Source organism: Sturnira hondurensis, unplaced genomic scaffold (assembly GCF_014824575.4).
Source record: "Sturnira hondurensis isolate 20B ecotype Veracruz unplaced genomic scaffold, ASM1482457v3 Scaffold0007401, whole genome shotgun sequence".
Classification (NCBI taxonomy): domain Eukaryota; kingdom Metazoa; phylum Chordata; class Mammalia; order Chiroptera; family Phyllostomidae; genus Sturnira; species Sturnira hondurensis.
The window spans coordinates 3,131,698-3,151,564 of record NW_028080032.1 but is presented as its reverse complement, the minus strand read 5'-3'; the positions used below and the strand labels follow the sequence as shown (position 1 = coordinate 3,151,564).

At 41.8% G+C, this 19,867-nt stretch overlaps 1 protein-coding gene across 3 annotated transcripts in view; it reads left to right on the top strand.

Annotated features, from left to right (window-relative positions):
* Positions 1 to 19,867, top strand: part of PLCB1 (phospholipase C beta 1) — a 665,285-nt gene that overhangs the window by 550,888 nt on the left and 94,530 nt on the right. For all 3 annotated transcript variants that reach the window (XM_037051663.1, XM_037051665.1, XM_037051666.1), the window contains exons 24-27: positions 11,470 to 11,602; positions 13,915 to 13,968; positions 16,195 to 16,414; positions 19,246 to 19,426. In XM_037051663.1, coding sequence (XP_036907558.1) covers positions 11,470 to 11,602; positions 13,915 to 13,968; positions 16,195 to 16,414; positions 19,246 to 19,426 — 588 coding nt within the window. The remainder of the gene's footprint in view (positions 1 to 11,469; positions 11,603 to 13,914; positions 13,969 to 16,194; positions 16,415 to 19,245; positions 19,427 to 19,867) is intronic.

Genomic DNA, 19,867 nt, shown 5'->3' with positions numbered 1-19,867 from the left:
AATGAGGCCACTGGAAATAAGTAGCTGTGGTTTTCTCGGAAGAAAATTCTATCTAGGACATGGCTGGCACTGGAGACACTATTTTCGCAGCAAAGACTTTTTTAGTAGAATCCTTTTAACTTGTAGTTGTAAAGGTCATTTCTATTTGAAAATTAAAGGTTTCATTGGGCTGCAGAATGATCCCACATTACTAATAATGTAATACATTATCTTCATAGAGTAATTTGAAAAACAAATAAATAGAAAATTGAAATTCCCCCATGCTTTGGGCAGTAAATATTTATTCTATATTATGTGAAAAGATACTTACGTATGTTGAAAGTTATGGAATAATAGAGATTAGGATTGGTAGATTTATTTGAAATCCCTTTTCAAATTGTTGTTCAGGATGGTAGGTTAGTAAAGTTACAGAAAGTTGCCTTATCTGATTAATAATACAGGCTTTATAATATGTTTCACTATTTCTCTAAATAAAAGGTCATATAAAAACTTTAAAAACAATCAACAAGAGAAACAAAAAGCCTCTCAGTAATCTTGCAGATACTGTTAACATTTTTGGTGTATGTCCTTCTAGCATGTCTTCTATGTATATTTATTTTTCTAACAAAAGTTTTTATATTTTTAAAAAAATGTTTCACAGCCCTAATACTTTAAAGAAGTAACAGAGATGCCTGTAACAGTTTCGATTTTCCTGTGGGGGAGCTTTGCCTGCAGGGCCCCATCCCTCTTCCCCGCCACCATGGATGAGAATAACTCCTTGGGGAGGAAAGGTGGCCAATCTCTCGAGGGAGAAGGGCCAGGAGCCTGTCCCTCAGTGGGCTTTTACTGGGTTAATTTGCATAGGAATACAGAGCATATACATAAAGCTCATCAATCATTGTCAGTTAGTAAAGATTAAACATCCAAAGAGATAACATTCAAAGAACCCTGAGGGCTTATTTTGAGTCAAGGTCAGATAGCTAAAGGGCCATAAAACTTTGGGGAAACAAGCTCATTCTATGCTTAGACCCTTATCATTTAAATTGAGGGTATTGTTAGCAAAGTAGTTTTCACAGGATTTTATGTATTCTTTCTTAGGCCTGATCACCCCAGGGAACCTGCCCTTTCCAGAACTGGGCCACACCCACCTCCAGCATTATTGTTTCAGGCTTAAGGCATTGTTTCAGGCTTAAGTCAGGCAGGAGAAGTAAGGCAACAGAGACTAGGAGACTTCTCGCAGACAGAATGAGGACTCAGGCTGTCATAGCTGAGGGGTGAGGGTCCATCACCCCTTTTTCTGTAGCCCCTCAAGTCCTTCCCTGAGGACCCCTTCCTAAGACATGCCTGTCTTGGGTTGTCCCTCCTTTGGTGAATCTTACCCATCATTGGCTAACCAGTCATCCACCCAGGGCCAAGCAGGGTGAAGAGAAAGGGGGCAGAGGCAGTGCCCCTACAAGGAAGATAAGCTTTTGTCTCCTTAGTGGTTTATGGTCCCAAGGTCTTTTTACTCAGCCTTAGCCACGAAGGATTACAGGTTCTGAGACCAGTCAGGGCGGTTCCCAACATTTTCCATTTTTAAAATATGCCTATAAAGAAACAAAAGTCATTGTCAAATGTATCAATACCAAAATATTATTTATAATAATCACTTCCAAATGCAGTATTTGGTAAAAGCCATCAAGGAGTAGGAAAAAGTGAATATTTACTGAGTGTTTACTGTGTTATGGGCAGTGTTCTAAGCTCTTTAATGTGTTAACATATTTACATCTTAAAACGTTCGTATGTCTTATTTCTCTTCCCATTTAACAGATGAGGAGAGTGGGGCCCTGGGAGGTTAAATTCATCACCCAGGGCCACACAACTAGTAAGGAGCAGAGTTGGGACTGGACTCTAAGCAGCCCGGCTCCAGAACACATGTTCTCCACCAGCACTTCTCTGCGTTTAATATGCAGAGCAGGGCATCATGATGAAATGCTGACCCTGGGCCAGGGGTGGGTGGGGCCTGAGGCTCAGGAACTCTAACAAGCCCCAGGTGATGGGACCATGCTGTTTCGTGATCACTCACTGAGCAGCAAAGGTCTGTTCCACACCACATCATACTATGTCCCCCAGAAACAAAAGTAATTTTCTAGTTACCTTTAGTGAGGACTAGTCCTTCATTCATCTTTCTGCCCTCCAAGTCAGGCCACTGAGCACAGACTATAAGACCTTTACCTTAAATAGTAATGTCTTTTGAACTGAATTTTTTGGTGAACTTAATGTCAAGGTTTCCCCCTTTACATTGCTGAATCTTACAAGACCTTGTTCTTCAGTAAGTTAGGTCTGTATATATGGGTTCTATTTGATCAGAATAGAACACTTTTCTCCCAGCTCTAAACTTCCAGGTTACAGAGGCTACATGCAGCCACCAAGCCTTCATGTGCCCCCCGAGGAAGGTTACAGTCTTAGACAGAGTGCAGGCATACCTGTGGTACATTTCGATTTTAGTTCTAGACCACCACAAAATGAGCATTGTAATAAAGCAGTCATGATTTTTTTTTTTTTTTTTTTTTTTGCTGGTGGAAGGTCTTGCCTTTCATTTGTAAAAAAACACATCTGTGAAGCACAATAAAGTGAAGTGTAGCCCAATGAGGTGTGCCTGTACCTGATACTCCAAACCTCACTCAGCCCTCAAGGCCAACATTTCTGTTCTCAAGATTTCCCTCTATTATCTGTGTGGTCTTCACATTTTGAAAACGGAGAGTTGTTTGATAATACTTAAATTTCATTTATTCTAAGAGGCCTACATCTTAAGTTGTCAGATTCGGTATTCTTATAAGTGATCTGAAATTTATCTAAAATAGTTTATGTTCTAATTCAGTGTATGGCACTGTGGATACCTTCAAAGGGATTTTATTATTTGAAAAGAAAAAGTCTTGTGGTCTGTGTGGCGGAGCTCCACCCACATGGCCTCCTCAGCTGGCATGGATGAGAGAACAAATTTACCAAGACATGATCTGCTTGGGGAGGAAAGGTGACTGATCTCTCAAAAGAGAAGGGCCAAGAGCCGTTTCCTCAGTGGGCTTTTATTGGGTTCATTTTGCACAGGAATACAGGTAAAGCTCATTAATCATTGTCAGGCAGTAAGGATCAAACAATAGATAACATATAAAGAACTCTGAGGGCCTATTTTGAGTCAGGGTCTGTTAGCTAAAGGGCTACAAAACTTTGGGAAACAAACTTGATTTCTGCTTGGACCCTCATCATTTAATTGAGAGCATTCTAAACAAAGGAGATTTCACAGGATTTTGCATATTCTTTCTTAGGCCTGATTGCCCTAGGGAACCCGCCCTTTCCAGCACAGGGCTGCACCCACCACCAGCATTGCTTCAGGCTTAAGTCAGGCAGGGGAAGTAAGGCAGCCAAGAGATTAGGAGATTTCCTGCAGACAGAATGAGGACTCAGGCTATGTCAAAGCTGAGGGGTAAGGGTCCACCAATCCCTTTTGCTATAGTCCCCCGAGTCCTTCCCTGGGGCCCCTTTGTGATCATGCCTGTCTTAGGTTGTCCCCCCCTTGGGGAATCTTACCCATCATTGGCTAACCAATCAAGCATTGAGGGCCAGGCCCAGTGAAGTGAAAGGAGCAGAGGCGGTGCCCCTGTCAGGGAGATAAGCTTTGTCTCCTTAGTGGTTTATGGTCCAAAGGTCGCTCATTCAGCCTTAGCCATGGGGGTTGGGGAGGGCAGGGGGGCCACGTTACAGCTTCTGAAACGAAGCAGTGCAGTTCCTAACAGGTTTGGTGTAAATTTCACCAATAAAATAACTCAACAGCAAAAATCCAAAGCAGTGCTTTTATAATGCCACAGAACTAACTCAGAAGACCTTGGGTGCAATTTAACTTTTCTAGTACATAAACTTAAAACTTGTCCATGGTTCAAGAACTTGATGATACAATCAAAGATGAGGTTTAGTAGTCATTTTTGATTATCCCTGTGAAAACCATCCTCCTCTAATAATTCAGCACAATAACCATTCATAGAAACAATAGTTTCTCCCAGCCCCTGAACATACATTCCAGCATCCAATGGAGTCGGAAGAGAAGGTTTGCCTTCAAGATCTGGCCTTCAGGTAACAACACTGCCCCTTTCATTTGTATGTGGCTTTGCAGTTTACCAGGCACTTTCACTGGGTGCCTTGGGTACATCTGGACCCCAGTTGGGACAAACATCTAGTCCCCATTTTTAGAAGAGGAAATGGTTGTTTATAATGGTAGAATGACCTGCCTAATATCAAAGGCCAGTAAATGGAGCAATCGGGGTCTCTTAACATGAGATTTCAAGGTAAGACCTTATATCCACTGGAGGTGAAACCACTCAATGATTATTGGTTCAGTTTCCCTGCTGCTTTTACCAACCTCCTCCATCAGATCCCAGCGAGTGGCCTCAGGTTTGTCTGCCTACAGCAGTGATGAATCCAGAAACATGAGTATTGTCACCCAGGCTGTGCCCAGTGCCATAGAGGTCATGAAAATGTGACCCTCAATGACAAAGTTTTCCACTCCGCTTTAGAGTAGGGCTTCTCAAATTTTCGTGTGCATGCACCTAACCTGGGGGTCTCGTCACGCTGCAGATTCAGACTGAGCCGGTCTGGAGCAGGGCGCACCGTTCTGCATCTCTGACAAAACTCCCGGGTGCTGCTGCTGCTGGCCTGTGGGCCGTGTTTTGAGTAGCGCAACGTTCAGACTTTAGCCTTTGTCAGAGTCGCTAGGATGACACCCTAAAGCTCAGATTGCTGGGCCCCACCTCGGAGTTTCCAGTTCAGCGGGTCTGAGGTGGACCCAAGAACTGCATTTCTAACAAGCTTCTAGTGAGGCTGATGCGGGTCCGGGGATCCCACCGAGAACTGTTGCTTTGGAGCCCTGCCTGTCTCTCACAAGGACGCCGCTCACCCTCCGTGAAAGCCTTTCATTCCGTCCACTCTAACGAGTCAGCTTAATCCCCGGAACCTGCAAAGGGCTCGAGAAGAAACTCTTCCCTGGGAATTGTGTAGAATCTGTTCCGTGAGTGATCACAATCTTTGCCAAGTGATTTGGCTTAATTAATATAAAATATGCATTCTCGTAAGATGAGGGTAAAGGTGGTTGGTCTATGTTCTCCTTGAAAGAGGAATCCATCATTTCTGCTTACCTGCCAAGAGTTCAGTTCATTTCTGTTTAACTCTTTGGAGATTGTGTCAATATTTCTAATAAGTTACAGTTGGAAGGAAGAGTAACATGTAACACATGTAAAACAGTCAGCAAACCCGTGTCCTTCAATCCTTTAACCTCCTACATAAACTGCTGCAACTATGAGTCAAATGCAGATTCTCTGACTACAGAAGACAGAAAAGCAGCTTCATTTTTTTCATTCATTGATTTATTCAGTTAAAGAAAAATTTCCGTTGTTTTAGCATAACATCTAGGTAGTTTTTAGTTACAGGGTTTGTCATTAATAATATATCTATTAATTATTACATGAGCAGGAAAAATGTGGATTTATTCATTTATTTATTCACTAAATTTTTTAACACAACTGAGCATCAGTCACCATACTAGGCATTATAGGTATGTGTAATTGAAAGAAAAATCAGATGTTCTCATGGAACTTACAGTCTTAAGGAAGAGACTGATGCAGTGAAAATTCATACATATTCATAAAGACTTGCAGTTACCTCTAATGTTTCAACAAAGTGAGACCCTGTGGATGCTGATGATTTCTTGCTCATGCTGTGTCAAGAACCAATTGGATTTGTGATCCAGTTACTCCTGGAGGAACATTCGGGGTATTAATTGCAATAAAAGCCAGATTCATTGTCCTTGGTAAATCAAAAAGTTTTAAATGCTGAAGTCAAGAGGTGGGTTTATNCATATTCATAAAGACTTGCAGTTACCTCTAATGTTTCAACAAAGTGAGACCCTGTGGATGCTGATGATTTCTTGCTCATGCTGTGTCAAGAACCAATTGGATTTGTGATCCAGTTACTCCTGGAGGAACATTCGGGGTATTAATTGCAATAAAAGCCAGATTCATTTTCCATGGTAAATCAAAAAGTTTTAAATGCTGAAGTCAAGAGGTGGGTTTATTCATCTCTTCAAAACGGTCTTTTGCTTCTAACTCATGCTGGTAAGCTTCAAAATATAAGAGTTTTGCTATATATTTATTTGAAAATGTTCAAAACATAGACAAACATTGAAAGAATTATACAATGAACACCAAATATCAATGCCTGGATTCCATAATTAAAATTTAAATGCATTCACTTATCACATATATATTCATTTAGCCATCCCTCTGTGCATTCATTGTTCCATCTTATTTTTGAGGCATTTGAAAGTAGGTTGCAAATATTGGTATGTTTTACCCCTAAACATTTCAGAATGCATACATTAGGATGTAATTTTAAGAAATGATCTAAATTTCTTAGAAATTTGGAGAAGATGCATTCTCTTATTATTCAGCTGGTAGGAATTGAAGGTGTGAATTACACATGTGTTAGAGGGAGGTCTTTCTTGAGGGGAAGACTTGTTCTGAGCAGCTCCGCTCACTGCCCACATTAGTACCATGTGGACTAGATTTCTGCCTGATGAATTATCAGTCTCTCCCTTACTCTCCCAGAAAATCTGATGACCTTGCCCCTTCCCCATCTGCTGTCCAGATCAAGTTGCTGCTTGGAAGGGGCCGTACTGCCTGGAAAGGGCTTTACTTTTTAGATGACTCAGGCAAGGAGACCACGACCGAGCACCTCTAACAACTCAGGCACATGCTTGGCATTTGGGAGACCCTTTACTTTGATATTACCCAGCCAGCTGAGTTCCCCACATTTTAACTCTCTATTGCTGGATTATTACATCCAAATTTTTAATGCCCAGGATGGAAATCTTTTCAATTAGCATATCAAATGGCATCTCCTTCTCTGTAAAATTTATAAAAATGGTCTTTACAGTTGTACTTTTACTGATACACTTATAACATATTTTAAGGGCACTTCTGTTTATTTTTAAATAGAACAAAATAAACATTTTTTAAATAAAATTTTGGTTTTAAAATTCCACTACTCCGTGTGGAAAAAATATTGTAATACTTCACCTGGCCACTAGATGGCAGGGCCCTACTTCTGCTGTAGTTAATTCTGCACATTTTTCTTAGCTAAGCAAAATCCAGTTCAACTAAAACACTAGCTTTGAACTTTGTTTCCTTGAAATTTGCTTAATTGGATCCGAAGAGTCTCTCCATTAAATTGAGAACACGGACCTTTCTAGTTATTTGGTTTCTATAATAATTTCCAGTTCGATGTGAAAGAATTTTGTGCTTCTTTTATTCCAACTCATAAAAATATATTTGGAGAAAGTCTAAGGAGAAACAAAGTCACAAGTATTGAGTTCTGCTGGTTCCTTTAAGTGGGACAAGGGATTTTGTTTTCGTTTCAGCTTACATATCCATAGAGTAGGAATCATTAAATGTTTCAGAGATGGTATTTTAAAAAAATTAATTACAGTAATGTGTTTCTATAGGTGTTTTTTTGTTTGTTTTTCATGTCTTGTATTAAGCTGTTGTATTGAACTCATTTAACTTCTTATACATAAATGCCTCTTCAGTGCAACACAGTAGGCTCTCTGAGAATGGCATTTACATTTATACAACTCTTTCCTCAGCAGCAAATTTAAGTCGCAGTTCCTTAAGTTCCTGTCATCGTAGAATACAGAGTGAACTCGTGCAATGGAGAAAGTCAGGCTTCAGAACATAACACACATTATACACAATTCTTCTGCCTGTTGTGTGGCCTCTACCATGTCACGTGACTGTTAGTAAAGTCTTTAGTGAAGACCTTCAGTGGTCCCCCCTGGGCCTTTGCTCCACAGTGGAGCTGACAGTGTGCCTGTGCCCACGGCCGCGACAAAGCTGGTGCCTGTGCAGCGTCCAGCACACTGCCTGTAGCTGCTTCCATGGTCTGTCTCCACTGGGGAAAAGCCAGTTAAAATGTGCCTGGACTGTCCTTCGTTAGCAAAACATGTTAAACATCAGTCTAGTATATTTGCCATCATAGATTCTCACCAAACAAACTAATAAATAAAATTTGATCCCAGAAAATCATAAGACGCCCCTGGCAAGTACCTAACTACACACAAAAGACACCCAAATTCCTGTCCCAGCACTTAGTATCTGCCTTACCTGCCTTCTCTTCCCACCTTGGTCAGCCCCTGGGATGAGGTGGGACTGTCAGACTGCAGACCAGCTGCGGTGCCAGCACCACACACCCTTCAGTGCTGCTGTGGGTGCCTTGCTCATTTAACACAATCCCAAAATCCCAGGCCAATTCTGAGCAAAGGGCACAGATAGGCAGCTTCTGGGCCAAAGGCAGGCTCAACTTGTGCTGTGTTTGGCCCCTCTGTGCCTTAAAATTGGGAAATATCATGCAACATTCCAGTTTTCCAGCTTTTCTCAAAGGCTGGGCAATGACAGGCTGCAACTGAGTGGCAGCCGCCCCCTTTTCAGGGGCTCCACCTTCAGCTCTGGGCACAGCCTCACTTTCGCTTTTGCACTCAATCGGGTGCATTTCTGGCATTTCCATCAGCCACCTACTAATGTGGGGTGTGAAGAGCACCCACCTGGGGTTGTGCGATGCCGCCTGCCCTGCCTGGAGGCCAGCATCTCCAGGTGGGAATCCTGGACTCAGCATTTCTCCAAAGCCTGCCTCAAAATGCGGCACTGAACCCTGGTGATCTCTTTATCCTCAGTTGTAACTATAAAGTCTCTGCCTGTGTGTTGATTCAAAATTTATCTGCTCCTTTAAAATTACTTTTGACTGTATATATTACATCCATGTCTGGCATGTAGGGACTTCATCGTACACATCTTTGGTATTTATTTTTCCTTCATTTTGACTTGCGTAGAGGAGGGAACTTGGTTTCCCAAGTGCATGCAAGCTGCATGGAATGTACAAGTCAGATATAAGGCAAAAATATGCAGGCTGCATGCATTTTGAATACGCTTCTAGCCTGATACGTTCAAGACACGAATTCTAGTTGCCAAAAAGAAGCCACTCATGATCATCTTCATAGAAACTGGCTCTTCATCATCTCCATACTTTCCCCCGTCAATATTTTCTTTCCTTCTTATTCTTCTTCAGTGGGCTAATTACAGCCAGTTGTCACATTGGAAAGAATCTGGCTCACTCCCCACGTGGTTCCAGGAACCTGCCTGGATATAGCTGGGGAAGGTCAGGTGCCCGTGGAACAAGGCGCCATCCTTCTTTGTTTCCGAAGCAGCTGAGTTGGTGTCCACAGGTGCCCCCTTCAGCTGGGGGTCTGGGGGTCTGGCTTTACTGTACTTACTTCAGAGGACCAGCCCCAGGGGATGCCTTCCCAAATGGCCTAATGCTCCTTCCAGCATTCCCTTTACTTCAGCTTCTGCTATGTGGTGTAAATGCTTTTCCTTTATAAATTGTGCAGCCAAATATTTATTGTATTTTTGTCTTCTCAAGTGTCTCCCACAAACCTAAATGCCTGTAAGAATGAAGGAGGGGGAGCCAAGTGAGTAAAGAGGAGGAATCCCGAAAGGGCAGGAACCACTCAGTTCTAGCCCAAAGCGTAACACAGGCCCAGGGTTGCCTGATCTGGTTTTCGAAGAAGAGCTTCATATACATATGTGTGTATACATGTGTGTGTATATGTATGTATATGTATGTATATCTGTATGTATATGTGTGTATACATGTTTATGTATATGTATGTATATACATATAACACATGAACCAAATAACACATTTTTATGTCCCGTATTTGGACCTTAAGGCTGCAGTTTGCAATTTCTTGCTGAACAAAGAATGCACATAAGGCATAGTGATTTTAGGGAGAATTTTCCCGATGAATGTAACTAAATGGCATGACAACGTTAGAGCTTACCCTGCTGAAAGAGCCATCTTTCAAAGTCAGAGTTCTACATAGTGAGTTCTCCGGGTGCCTAGGTTACTGGGTGAGGTCCCCCCCCCCCCCCGCCCAGGTGATCTCCCATGCCTGGTCCCAGGGCCATGGCTTCCAGGAGCACTGAGCAGGCTGTGGTAGATGAATGGGGGTTGTTTGTGGAATGAAATGAAGTTCTGCCATCACACAAAGTGGCTTTGAGACTCATGTTTTAAAGATGCTTTGGTGCATGGTGACAGCTCCTTGTGACAATCAGTGTCATTGTTACTCATCTTACTTTTTATAAAGATGTTATATTATGACAATCCGTTATCTGTGATTACATGGCAAAATGTCACAACGTTGAGCTCCAAATGACTCCCGGCTCTTTCCTAATATCTACATTTTTAATGTACTACAAAGTAGAACAGTGAGACAGCATCACTGTCAGTAAAACCGGCCATGGACCTGGAAGGCAATTCTAAGGAAAGGGTTACAGAACATTTAAAGCATCGTTTACATGGTCTGTGTCACTGTGGCGATCACTATCTGAGGATCAACATTTACTAAAGGTTTACTCTACATGGGGATGCACACTAGTGGCTGGAGAGTATCGGGTGGGGACTTTGTAAGTTTCAATTTGTTATTGAAAATAACAAATTTGTTATTACTGTGATTCATTTGTGGTGTTACATACGTTTCAATGCTTTATTTATTTAACACACACATGTTTACTCTGTACCAGGAACTACACTAAGAACTTCATGAACATTCACTTACTTGGTCCTGTAAACAGCTTTACAATAGAGATATTATGATCTCTAGTACATACTTATCTCCATCTGTAAAGATGAGGAAACTGAGACACAGTTAAGTGAACTGCCTAATACCACACTGCTAATAAGTGGCAGGGCTAGAATTTAAACTTGATAAGTCTGGTTCCAAAATCTGTGCTAGTACCCACTGTATCAGTTAGCTAGGGCTGCATTAACAAACAACCCCTAAATTTAGTGGCTTCCATCACCAGCTACTTAGTATTTTTCATGAGTCATTTGGTCGTCCAGGCAGTTCTGCTGCTGGGGACCATGCTCAGCTCGTCCTAGCTGGGCTCAAGCATGTGCCTGTGGCCAGTAGGGGCTGGCTGACCTAGGACTTCCTTGCCTGGATGACCCAGCTCTCCTCCACAGGGTCTCTCAGCCTCCATTGCTATCAGAGGGGTCTGAGAAAAAGGAAAAACTCAAAAGTGTCTTTTCATTTCTTGGCTTGCACCGTCTGCTGCAGTCTCATTTGACCAAAGCCAATCACATATTCAGGTCCAAAGTCAGTGTGTGAGGCACTACCTGGGGCCTAGACATAGGAAGTGATAAAACTGGGGTCTTTCATACAGTTAACCTATCCGTCATTGTTCAGTTCCATGCTGTTTTTATGCTGCGTTCTAGAGAGTTTCACATTTTATATTTCAGACTCCAAATGAGTTGTGAATGTGCTATCAAATGTAGCCTTGTTGGTTTAGGAAAATAAAAAACAACAAACAGTAAGAAATGTGGGAAATGAAAGGATGTTTATGATTATAGGCTGATCCTGGGGAAACGCCATCAGAAGCGCCGAGTGAAGCCAGGACGACTCCCGCAGAAAATGGAGTGAACCACACTACATCCCTGGCACCCAAACCACCCTCCCAGGCTCTCCACAGCCAGCCTGCTCCAGGTAAACACTTGGAAAAGAGGGCTGTACAACAGGACAAAGAGCCTCTAGTTTATTCATGCCACCAAGGGAGTGGCAGGATCCAGTTACCTAGAGCATCATGGGAGCAAGGGGGCATGGACTTAGGAGGGCTCCAGAGATGTGTGTTAAAGCAATGAATGAATGAAGGGATGGATGGATGCCGAGAGAGACACCTCAGTGACCATCTGGCTCTGCTGGTCACTTATGAACCACACAGCATCACCCAGGTTTCTGGTGTCACTATTTAGTGGTGGATTAGGACCCCTCTGCTGGCAAGGTGCCTGAAGGGTGCTTCAGACTTCTTATAGACAGCTGTGCTTTAGAAGCTCATTCTTAGCCCTTCCTCGCTAAGTCAAGTCTCTGAGAGAGTTCCTTTCCGTCTTTCTCCAACTTATTTTCAATACCTTGAGTGTTTACCAGGTGCAGAGCACCCGGCTAAATCCTTCTTCGTATGGATTACCTCATTGAACTCTTATAAAAGTATCTGCTTACAAGGGTAGATTCTATTATTCTCCCCATCATACAGGTGAGTAAACTGCAGTTTTGAGGTGACAGAGTGCTTCTTGAAGGTGACATAGCTGGTGAAGAGTGATGGCAGGACTGTCACAGTTCCCTGTGATCCCAAACTCTTACTTTTGGCTTCTGTGTGTGCTTCTGCTAAAGCTATACTCATGTCTCACTTCTCAGGAAAACCCTTTGACTTAATCAGCTAACTCTGGCATTTAACCGAAGACTGCTCTAGGCAACCCTCTGTCATAGGCATGCCCTATTACCCTGGTAGATGGTTGGGGTCCCAGGTTAGACTTCAGTTGGATGTTTCCTTTGCAAAGAGTGAAGGAATCGCATGTACTTAATAACTTTTTGTCGAGTTGCTCAATAATATAAATAAAAGGCAAAAGAATTTTCTTGCATGGAAGTATGGCTCCACGTCCCCATCCTTTCTTATTGTGCTAGTGCGTGGCTGCAGTCAAATCCAGATCCTCCCCTTGGGACCGGAGGGGTATTTCTCATGGGAATTTTGAAAAGAGCAAATCATCTTAAGTTTGTATAAGATGTGACTGGGGCCTATGCTTTTAAGAAGGTTGTTGTGATTGATAATAGTAAGATGATTTGATCATAAACAAGAAGTGATATTTTCAAGTGAAGATTTTTATATGACAAATAGAAACATTTTTAGTGCTTCTGGAATAGAAATGAGTCATTTAAATATGTGAGTTAAATATAGTCTTGTGCTTTTGAGAGAAAAAGAATTCACACTGTTACTATTTGTTTTTTTTTTAACTTCATGTTTTGAAATAATTTGACTTACAGAATCACTTTTAAATAGAAGAGAATGCATTACAAAAATGATTTCTACTGCCCCGGTGTTAACATCTGTCAGAATCATGTACAATTATCAGATCTGAAAATTAACCTTGGCCCAGTACCCTGAACTGAATTGCAGATCTTGTTTGAACTTTACCTGCTTTCCAGTGTCCTTTTGTTGTTCTGCGTTCCAGCCCAGGACCCCACACTGTCTTTAGCTGACATGTGTCTTATTTTCCTTTAACCTAAGGCAGTCCCTCAGTCTGTCCTGTCTTCCATGACCTTGACACTATTGAAGAGTACTGGTCGATTATTTTGTAGAATGTCCCTCGGTTTGGACCAGCCTGATGTTTTCTCATGATTAGGTTGCAGTTATGAATTTTTGGCAAGAACATCACAGAAACGATGCTGTGCTCTTCTCAGTGCCTCATATCAGGGGCACCGGGTGTTGGAATGTGTCGCCACTGGTGATGTTGGATCACTTGGTTAAGGTGATGTGTACCAAGTTCTCCACCGAGTTATGGTTTTCCCCTTTATAGTTAATGGATATATTGGGGGAGATACTTTTAGATGATGCAGATATCCTGGTTCTCCTCACACTTTCGCCCAATGGTTTTGGCATCCACTAATGGATCTTGCCTGCAACAGCTGTTACTGCCAACTGGTCAGCATTTGCTTTTTAAATGACCACTTGCCATTCCTGATTTTGCCAAAAGGTGGCACTAGTATTGTTTCTACAGAATTACGTTTTCAGTAGAGGCAATAAATACCCTTTTTCTCTATAAGTGGAGCAAACAGATCCACATTTATTTGTTGGCCTCAACGTAACAAAATGAGAACCTTTCTTAGAAGTTTTTTTAGAGTAATTGTCTCAGAATTCGTAATTTCTCCTTAAAGAGATTTAAACTCAAGGGCCAAATGTGGTTTTTACAGGAATAATAAAATTTAGAAAGTTAAAAGTGGCTATTTATTTTATCTTTCTATTTCAGGTTCTGTAAAGGCACCTGCCAAAACAGAAGATCTTATTCAAAGCGTTTTAACAGGTAAATATCATCCTTCCCCTACCATGGAATTAGGCACCTGAGTATTATATAGAGTGTAAGAAGTAGATATCCATCTATCTCTGAAAGATAACAGTTAATATTTCTTATCTAAAAATATGTGTAGATATATATAGTCGTGGCTGAGGCCACACTACACGATGTGATCACAGAGAAGTAACCATACTTGGCAGATAGGATCCTGTCGCTATAAAAAAAATTTCTGCCCTGCCTGGAGTGGCTCGGTGGATTGAGTGCCAGCCTGCAAACCAAAGGGTCACCAGTTCAATTCCGAGTCAGGGCACGTGCCTGGGTTGTGGGCCAGTTCCCCAGTTGGGGGCATGTAAGAGACAACCGTGCATTGATGTTTCCCTCTCTCTCTTTCTCCCTCCCTTCCCCACTCTTTAAAAATAAATAGGTAAAATCTCCAAATAAAAAAACTAAATTAAAATTAAAATAAATGCACAGAAAAAAGGCAATGGGTGTACTGACATATTAGCAGCAATTATCTCTAAATGGCTTGTTTATGAGTAATATTTGTTTCTTTATATAATGAACATTACCTTTATACTTAAGAGCATAGTCAAAGAATAGCCTTTCGTCCACAGAGTTTTTTAAAAGTATTTTCCCTTGAACTTGTCAAGATTATACACTGGAACATCTTGAACCCTGTTGCTAAACTCGCCATAGCTGAGGGGCGGCACACCATTTTTCAAGAAGTGGGACTGAATCTGTTGACAAAAAATGCAGCAGTTCCTTAGGATTATAAATTCTTAATATAATAAGTTATTATGCAAGCATAATGAGTCTATTTGGGCCCGAGGGAAACCATTCCATAGATATACCTGATTTCCTCCCTGGCCTTTTTATCAAAAGGAATCGAATGTCAGAAGAATAGACACATGGTAAAAAAGGAAAGTACACTGCAAATGCTTCAAGACCTCAGCATTTAGGAGCATAATTTATTATTCTTCCTTCAACATTTATTCACTAGATACCTCATTTTCTGTTCAGGTCGGTTGCTATTCATGGCATGTATTATTTCTGAATCTCTTGACAGTTCTAAATATTTATGATAAGATGCTTTTGTTCCCCGCAGCAGAAAGTTCAAACCAAAGCATGGGGACATGTGAACTATGACATAATCTAGGTCCAAATAGGTGATAATTCACTGCCGTTAAGATACCGTCACTGTTAGGGCACCCCACTGTTTGCGAATGGCTAAGAAAAAAGATGTATCTTAATTTCAGAAATCTTAACACATTTTAATGCATTGTCTAGAGTTAATACAAAATGTCAATAAAATACAGAATGTCTTCAGGTCAAGTTCTTTCACATTAAATGTTTTCTCAGCATTGGATAGAATATGTAGTAATTTAAGATGCTGCTAACACTTATGGTGCCTTTGGGAAAATCGCATTGAGGGACTGTCCTCCACGTCACTGCTCTGTACTGGGACGTTGTGATAAATATGCAAACCCACCATGTCTGTACTGTGAACAGTGCCCCTTAGAGATGGTGCTGTAGATACTATACAATCATTTGTGAAGTATCGACAGGCACACTGCCAGAAACTGTGTTAAATACTTTGCAGGAATTCTTTTCTTTCATCAAAATAACCCTACAAAGTAAGGGAGTACTGTGATCCTTAAGGTGGATGCTAATGGGGCCCCACTCGCATCTCCTTTACCCTCTGGTACCCCCATCCTTTAGCTGTCATGGGTGCTGGGTAGTCACAGCTCATGGCTTCCCCTGCTTTTGAAAATTGCTTTCAAGCCCAGAGGAAGCCTCCTCTCCAGTGGGATATTCCTCCCCCCTCAAATGCAGAGAATGCGGACATTCTTGCCTCAGGGTGAGGCTGACTCTGTGATACAAGTCACCCTCCAGAGTTCCCAGTTGAATCAGGCAGGAGCCAGACTCCAGCTAAGAGCACATTGTTCCTTAGCTGCCGCCCCTTCCCTCTCTGCTGCCCTCATCCCACTCCTTCAGAGGTAACCCCTTTGAAAAATCTCATGCACCTGGTTGCCCCTCTTGGGCTCTGCTTCTAGGGAACCCAGACTTCTTTACAAAGTTATGAGTAAATAAATTGAGTCTTTGAGACACTTGGTAACACCGTCACAAAGTTAACCAGATCAGACAAACATTGCTCGGTAATCAGTGACTGCCCCTCTCCACCTCTGTACTTTCGGCCCTTCCATGTCTGTTAACTTTTCTGCTCGTGTGTTGCAGAAGTGGAGGCGCAGACTATTGAAGAGCTGAAGCAACAGAAATCATTTGTAAAACTTCAAAAGAAGCACTACAAAGAAATGAAAGACCTAGTTAAGAGACACCACAAGAAAACCACTGACCTTATCAAAGAACACACTACAAAGTATAATGAAATTCAGAACGACTACTTAAGAAGGAGGGCAGCTTTGGAAAAGACAGCCAAAAAGGATAGTAAGAAAAAGTAAGTTGAATGAGTCTGTTTGATGACATGAGGACGAGTCATTCACATGGATGTTTGATGTTTTATAACATATTTTTGGACCTATACCAGTGCAAGAAGGAAAGCCACCCTACTCCCTCCATTCTTTATGGCTCCTCTGTCACCTCAGTGCAGCTTTGCCCGTGGACTAGATTTCTTTATTTGACCAAATTCTGAGAACAGATATGCAGGAAGTTCTAGCCTAGGAGCCCAACATCAGATGGCTCACTTCCCGTATGACAGTGGCCAACCTGGTGGGTATGGAAATTTTCTGTGTATCTAGAACCTACTTGAAGACACAACTTGTCATACAGAAAAAAAAAATCCTCACTTTGCTGCACCATCTAAAACCCAGAAAGCCCTACACAGGTTACTCTTGTGTTTGGATTGAGGGGACCCTGTATCTCCATTCTCCCAGACTTGATGGGGAGAAGCACCTCTTACATATTCAGTCAACCAATATTTATTGAGTGTCAGCTGTATGCCCTGGACACAGCAGTTAATGTGATCTGTACAGTTATCATCCCCCGTACCTGGTATGGTAATGCCGGGAACTGTGTGAGCACAGAAGCTACCTGTCGGTGAGCTGAGTCGGAGGGCCTGAACTACATACAGCCTTCCTTTCGCCTCTTTACTGCATTATCTTGATGCCAGGTTATAGGCAGAGGTAAGGTGAATTTTTCCAATTCATATTGTGAACATAAGATTTGACATGTGATGAAAAGGCACAATTAAAACATAGTACTAGTGTTTTATGAAGCAACTAAATCATTATTTTGTAGAGCTGGAGTTGCCTTAGAAGCCATCTAGGTGAACTTCCAAGGAAGAAGCTGAAAGTTAAAGGCATTAACATTTACCACAGTTAGGCAAACAGTTTTGAGAAAGCTTGGTCTAAAACTTCTCCTAAATTTCTCGTTTAGTGATATGCATGTAGTCATGTGTCTATTCACATGTTTATTTACTTATAAGTCTTATCCTGCAAACTTCCAATAGAGTGTTGAAGTAACTTGTAGAAGATGTATGTAAAAATCTTATGAAAATAGAAAAAGAAAAACGACATACACATGGACTGAGTGGCCAGCAGGTCTCTAGACCTGCTGCCCAGTACAGGAGTCACTCACTGCAAGTGGCTATTGAGCCCTGGGGAAGTGGCTTATAGAAATTGAAATGGGCTCTAAATATAAAATACATACTGGATTTCAAAGACTTGATTTAAAAAGAAAAGGATATAACTCACATCTTTTTTCTGGGCTTACATTGATTTTACTATTTTATTTTTTCATTGCTGTTCAAGTACAATTGTCTCCATTTTCACCCCATCACGCCCCACTACCCACCCATCCCCACTTCCCACCCTCAATCCCAACCCCTTTGGCTTTGTCCATGTGTCCTTCATACATGTTCCTGATTCTCCCCACCCCCATTACCCCCTGTTATCCCTCTCCCTCCTCCCCTCTGGTTATTGTGAAATTGTTCTTCGTTCAATGTTTCTGTTTGCATTTTGCTTTAATTACATGTTAAAATCATACTATTGGGGGTGTATTAGGTTATATAAAATATATTGTTAAAATTAATTTCACGCATTTATTATTACTTTTTAAGGTACCTACTAAAAATTTTAAATTATGTGTGTAGAAAAAAGTTAAGTACGTGGCTCATGGTATATTTCTACTGGACAGCACCAACCATTTAATGTAATTTCTGTCCTTGAACACTGAATTTCGTCCTTAGCTTCTGAGAAAAGGAAATATGGTTTAGACAATTCTCCTTATTTGATTAAAGGAAACTTGCTTGCTTTTCCAAGAGAGGCAAACATTTTCCTAGTATTGAATTACAAAAGAATTCATCTCCTGGATCTTAAACAGGAAACATTAGGCAATGGGATGTTTTCAACTCTGTTTGTACGGTAGATGCATAAACGTTGTTCCTTTGGTTACTTTTTTATACTTTCCCTCAACACAAAAACAAAAACCCCTAAGCATCTAGTAGCAAAAGACATTAAGAGGAGAAACTTTAATTCAAGAGACAAAGCCACGGAGTGTATCTGTCCATCTCCCGTCCCCCTCGGTACGCATTAAAATTCTAAAAATAGCTCAGAGTTATAAGTGGACATAATGTTTATTAGTATTTTATTCAAATATCCATCATCTCACCTGAGCTTTTCACATAATTGAAGAGCAGATCGTGTAAGGCTATTTTCTGTCCAGATTCTGGTGAGCAGTGATTCTGTGCTGCCCTGAAGAACACAGACTTTGCTTTTCCCTACGAGTCTGTCCCTGGGTGAGCTGCACCACAACCTCCCCACACAGGGGCTCTGGGCATGTTGTCTCGTTGAGCCTATTTTCCTCAGGTGTTAACTGAACAGGGACATACTACTCATTGGGTTGGTGGGAAAACCTTTTGTAGAGTACAGAGTGCCTGGCACATACTGACTGGTCTAAACAAATGTCTTGCCCTCGGCTTCCAGCCTGTACCTGCAGGGGACTATTGAAATACTTGCACCCCTGGCTGGTGTAGCTCAGTGGATTGAGCGCGGGCCTGCGAACCACATGATCGCAGTTTGATTCCCAGTCAGGGCACATGCCTGGGTGGCAGGCCACTTCCCAGCAGGGGACTCACGAGAGGCAACCATACATTGATATTTCTCTCCTTCTCTCCTTCCCTTCCCCTCTAAAGATAAATTAAAAAAATACTTTAAAAAAAAGAAATATTTGCAAACACAGTGCTCTCTGGAAGGAACTCTGGTGAACCCCTTCTCCCCTTACTACGACCTGCATTGCATGTTTTGTGAGTCCAGCTCTGTGTCCCTGCAGATCAGAGCCCAGCAGCCCTGAGCACGGCTCATCAGCCATTGAGCAGGACCTCGCTGCCCTGGATGCTGAAATGACCCAAAAGTTAATAGACTTGAAGGATAAACAACAACAGCAGCTGCTTAATCTTCGACAAGAACAGTATTATAGTGAAAAATACCAGAAGCGAGAACATATCAAACTGGTAAGCCCAAGAAACATGATTTATGTTTGTATCGCTGGAACCCTATTTTCTATAGAAAACTTTTGATGAAAACCTTCGATACAGCAGGTCAAGCTGGCAGTTTCCTTTGGCTTTTTTCCCCAATATTATTCTGATGCCAGGTTATAGAGAATTTCCAGGTTAGCAGGCCGACGCTTCTGTCCCAGGGCCGCACTTTGAGATCCATTGCCCCACACCTCAGGGGGAGACTCTAAGTTTGTCTTTGATTTTGATGGGTCTCCTTGATTTTCACCTTGACCCACATGATTTTGATGGGTCACCTTGTCTGTGAGCCACTGAAATAAGATCTGAGCTGTGAAAGACCATGAGGGCAGCAGTCAGGTTCAGTGTGACAATGGGATTGCCTGGACAGACCCAAGAAGGTCAACGCACCTTTTAATGAAAGACGATGGCTTTGGGACC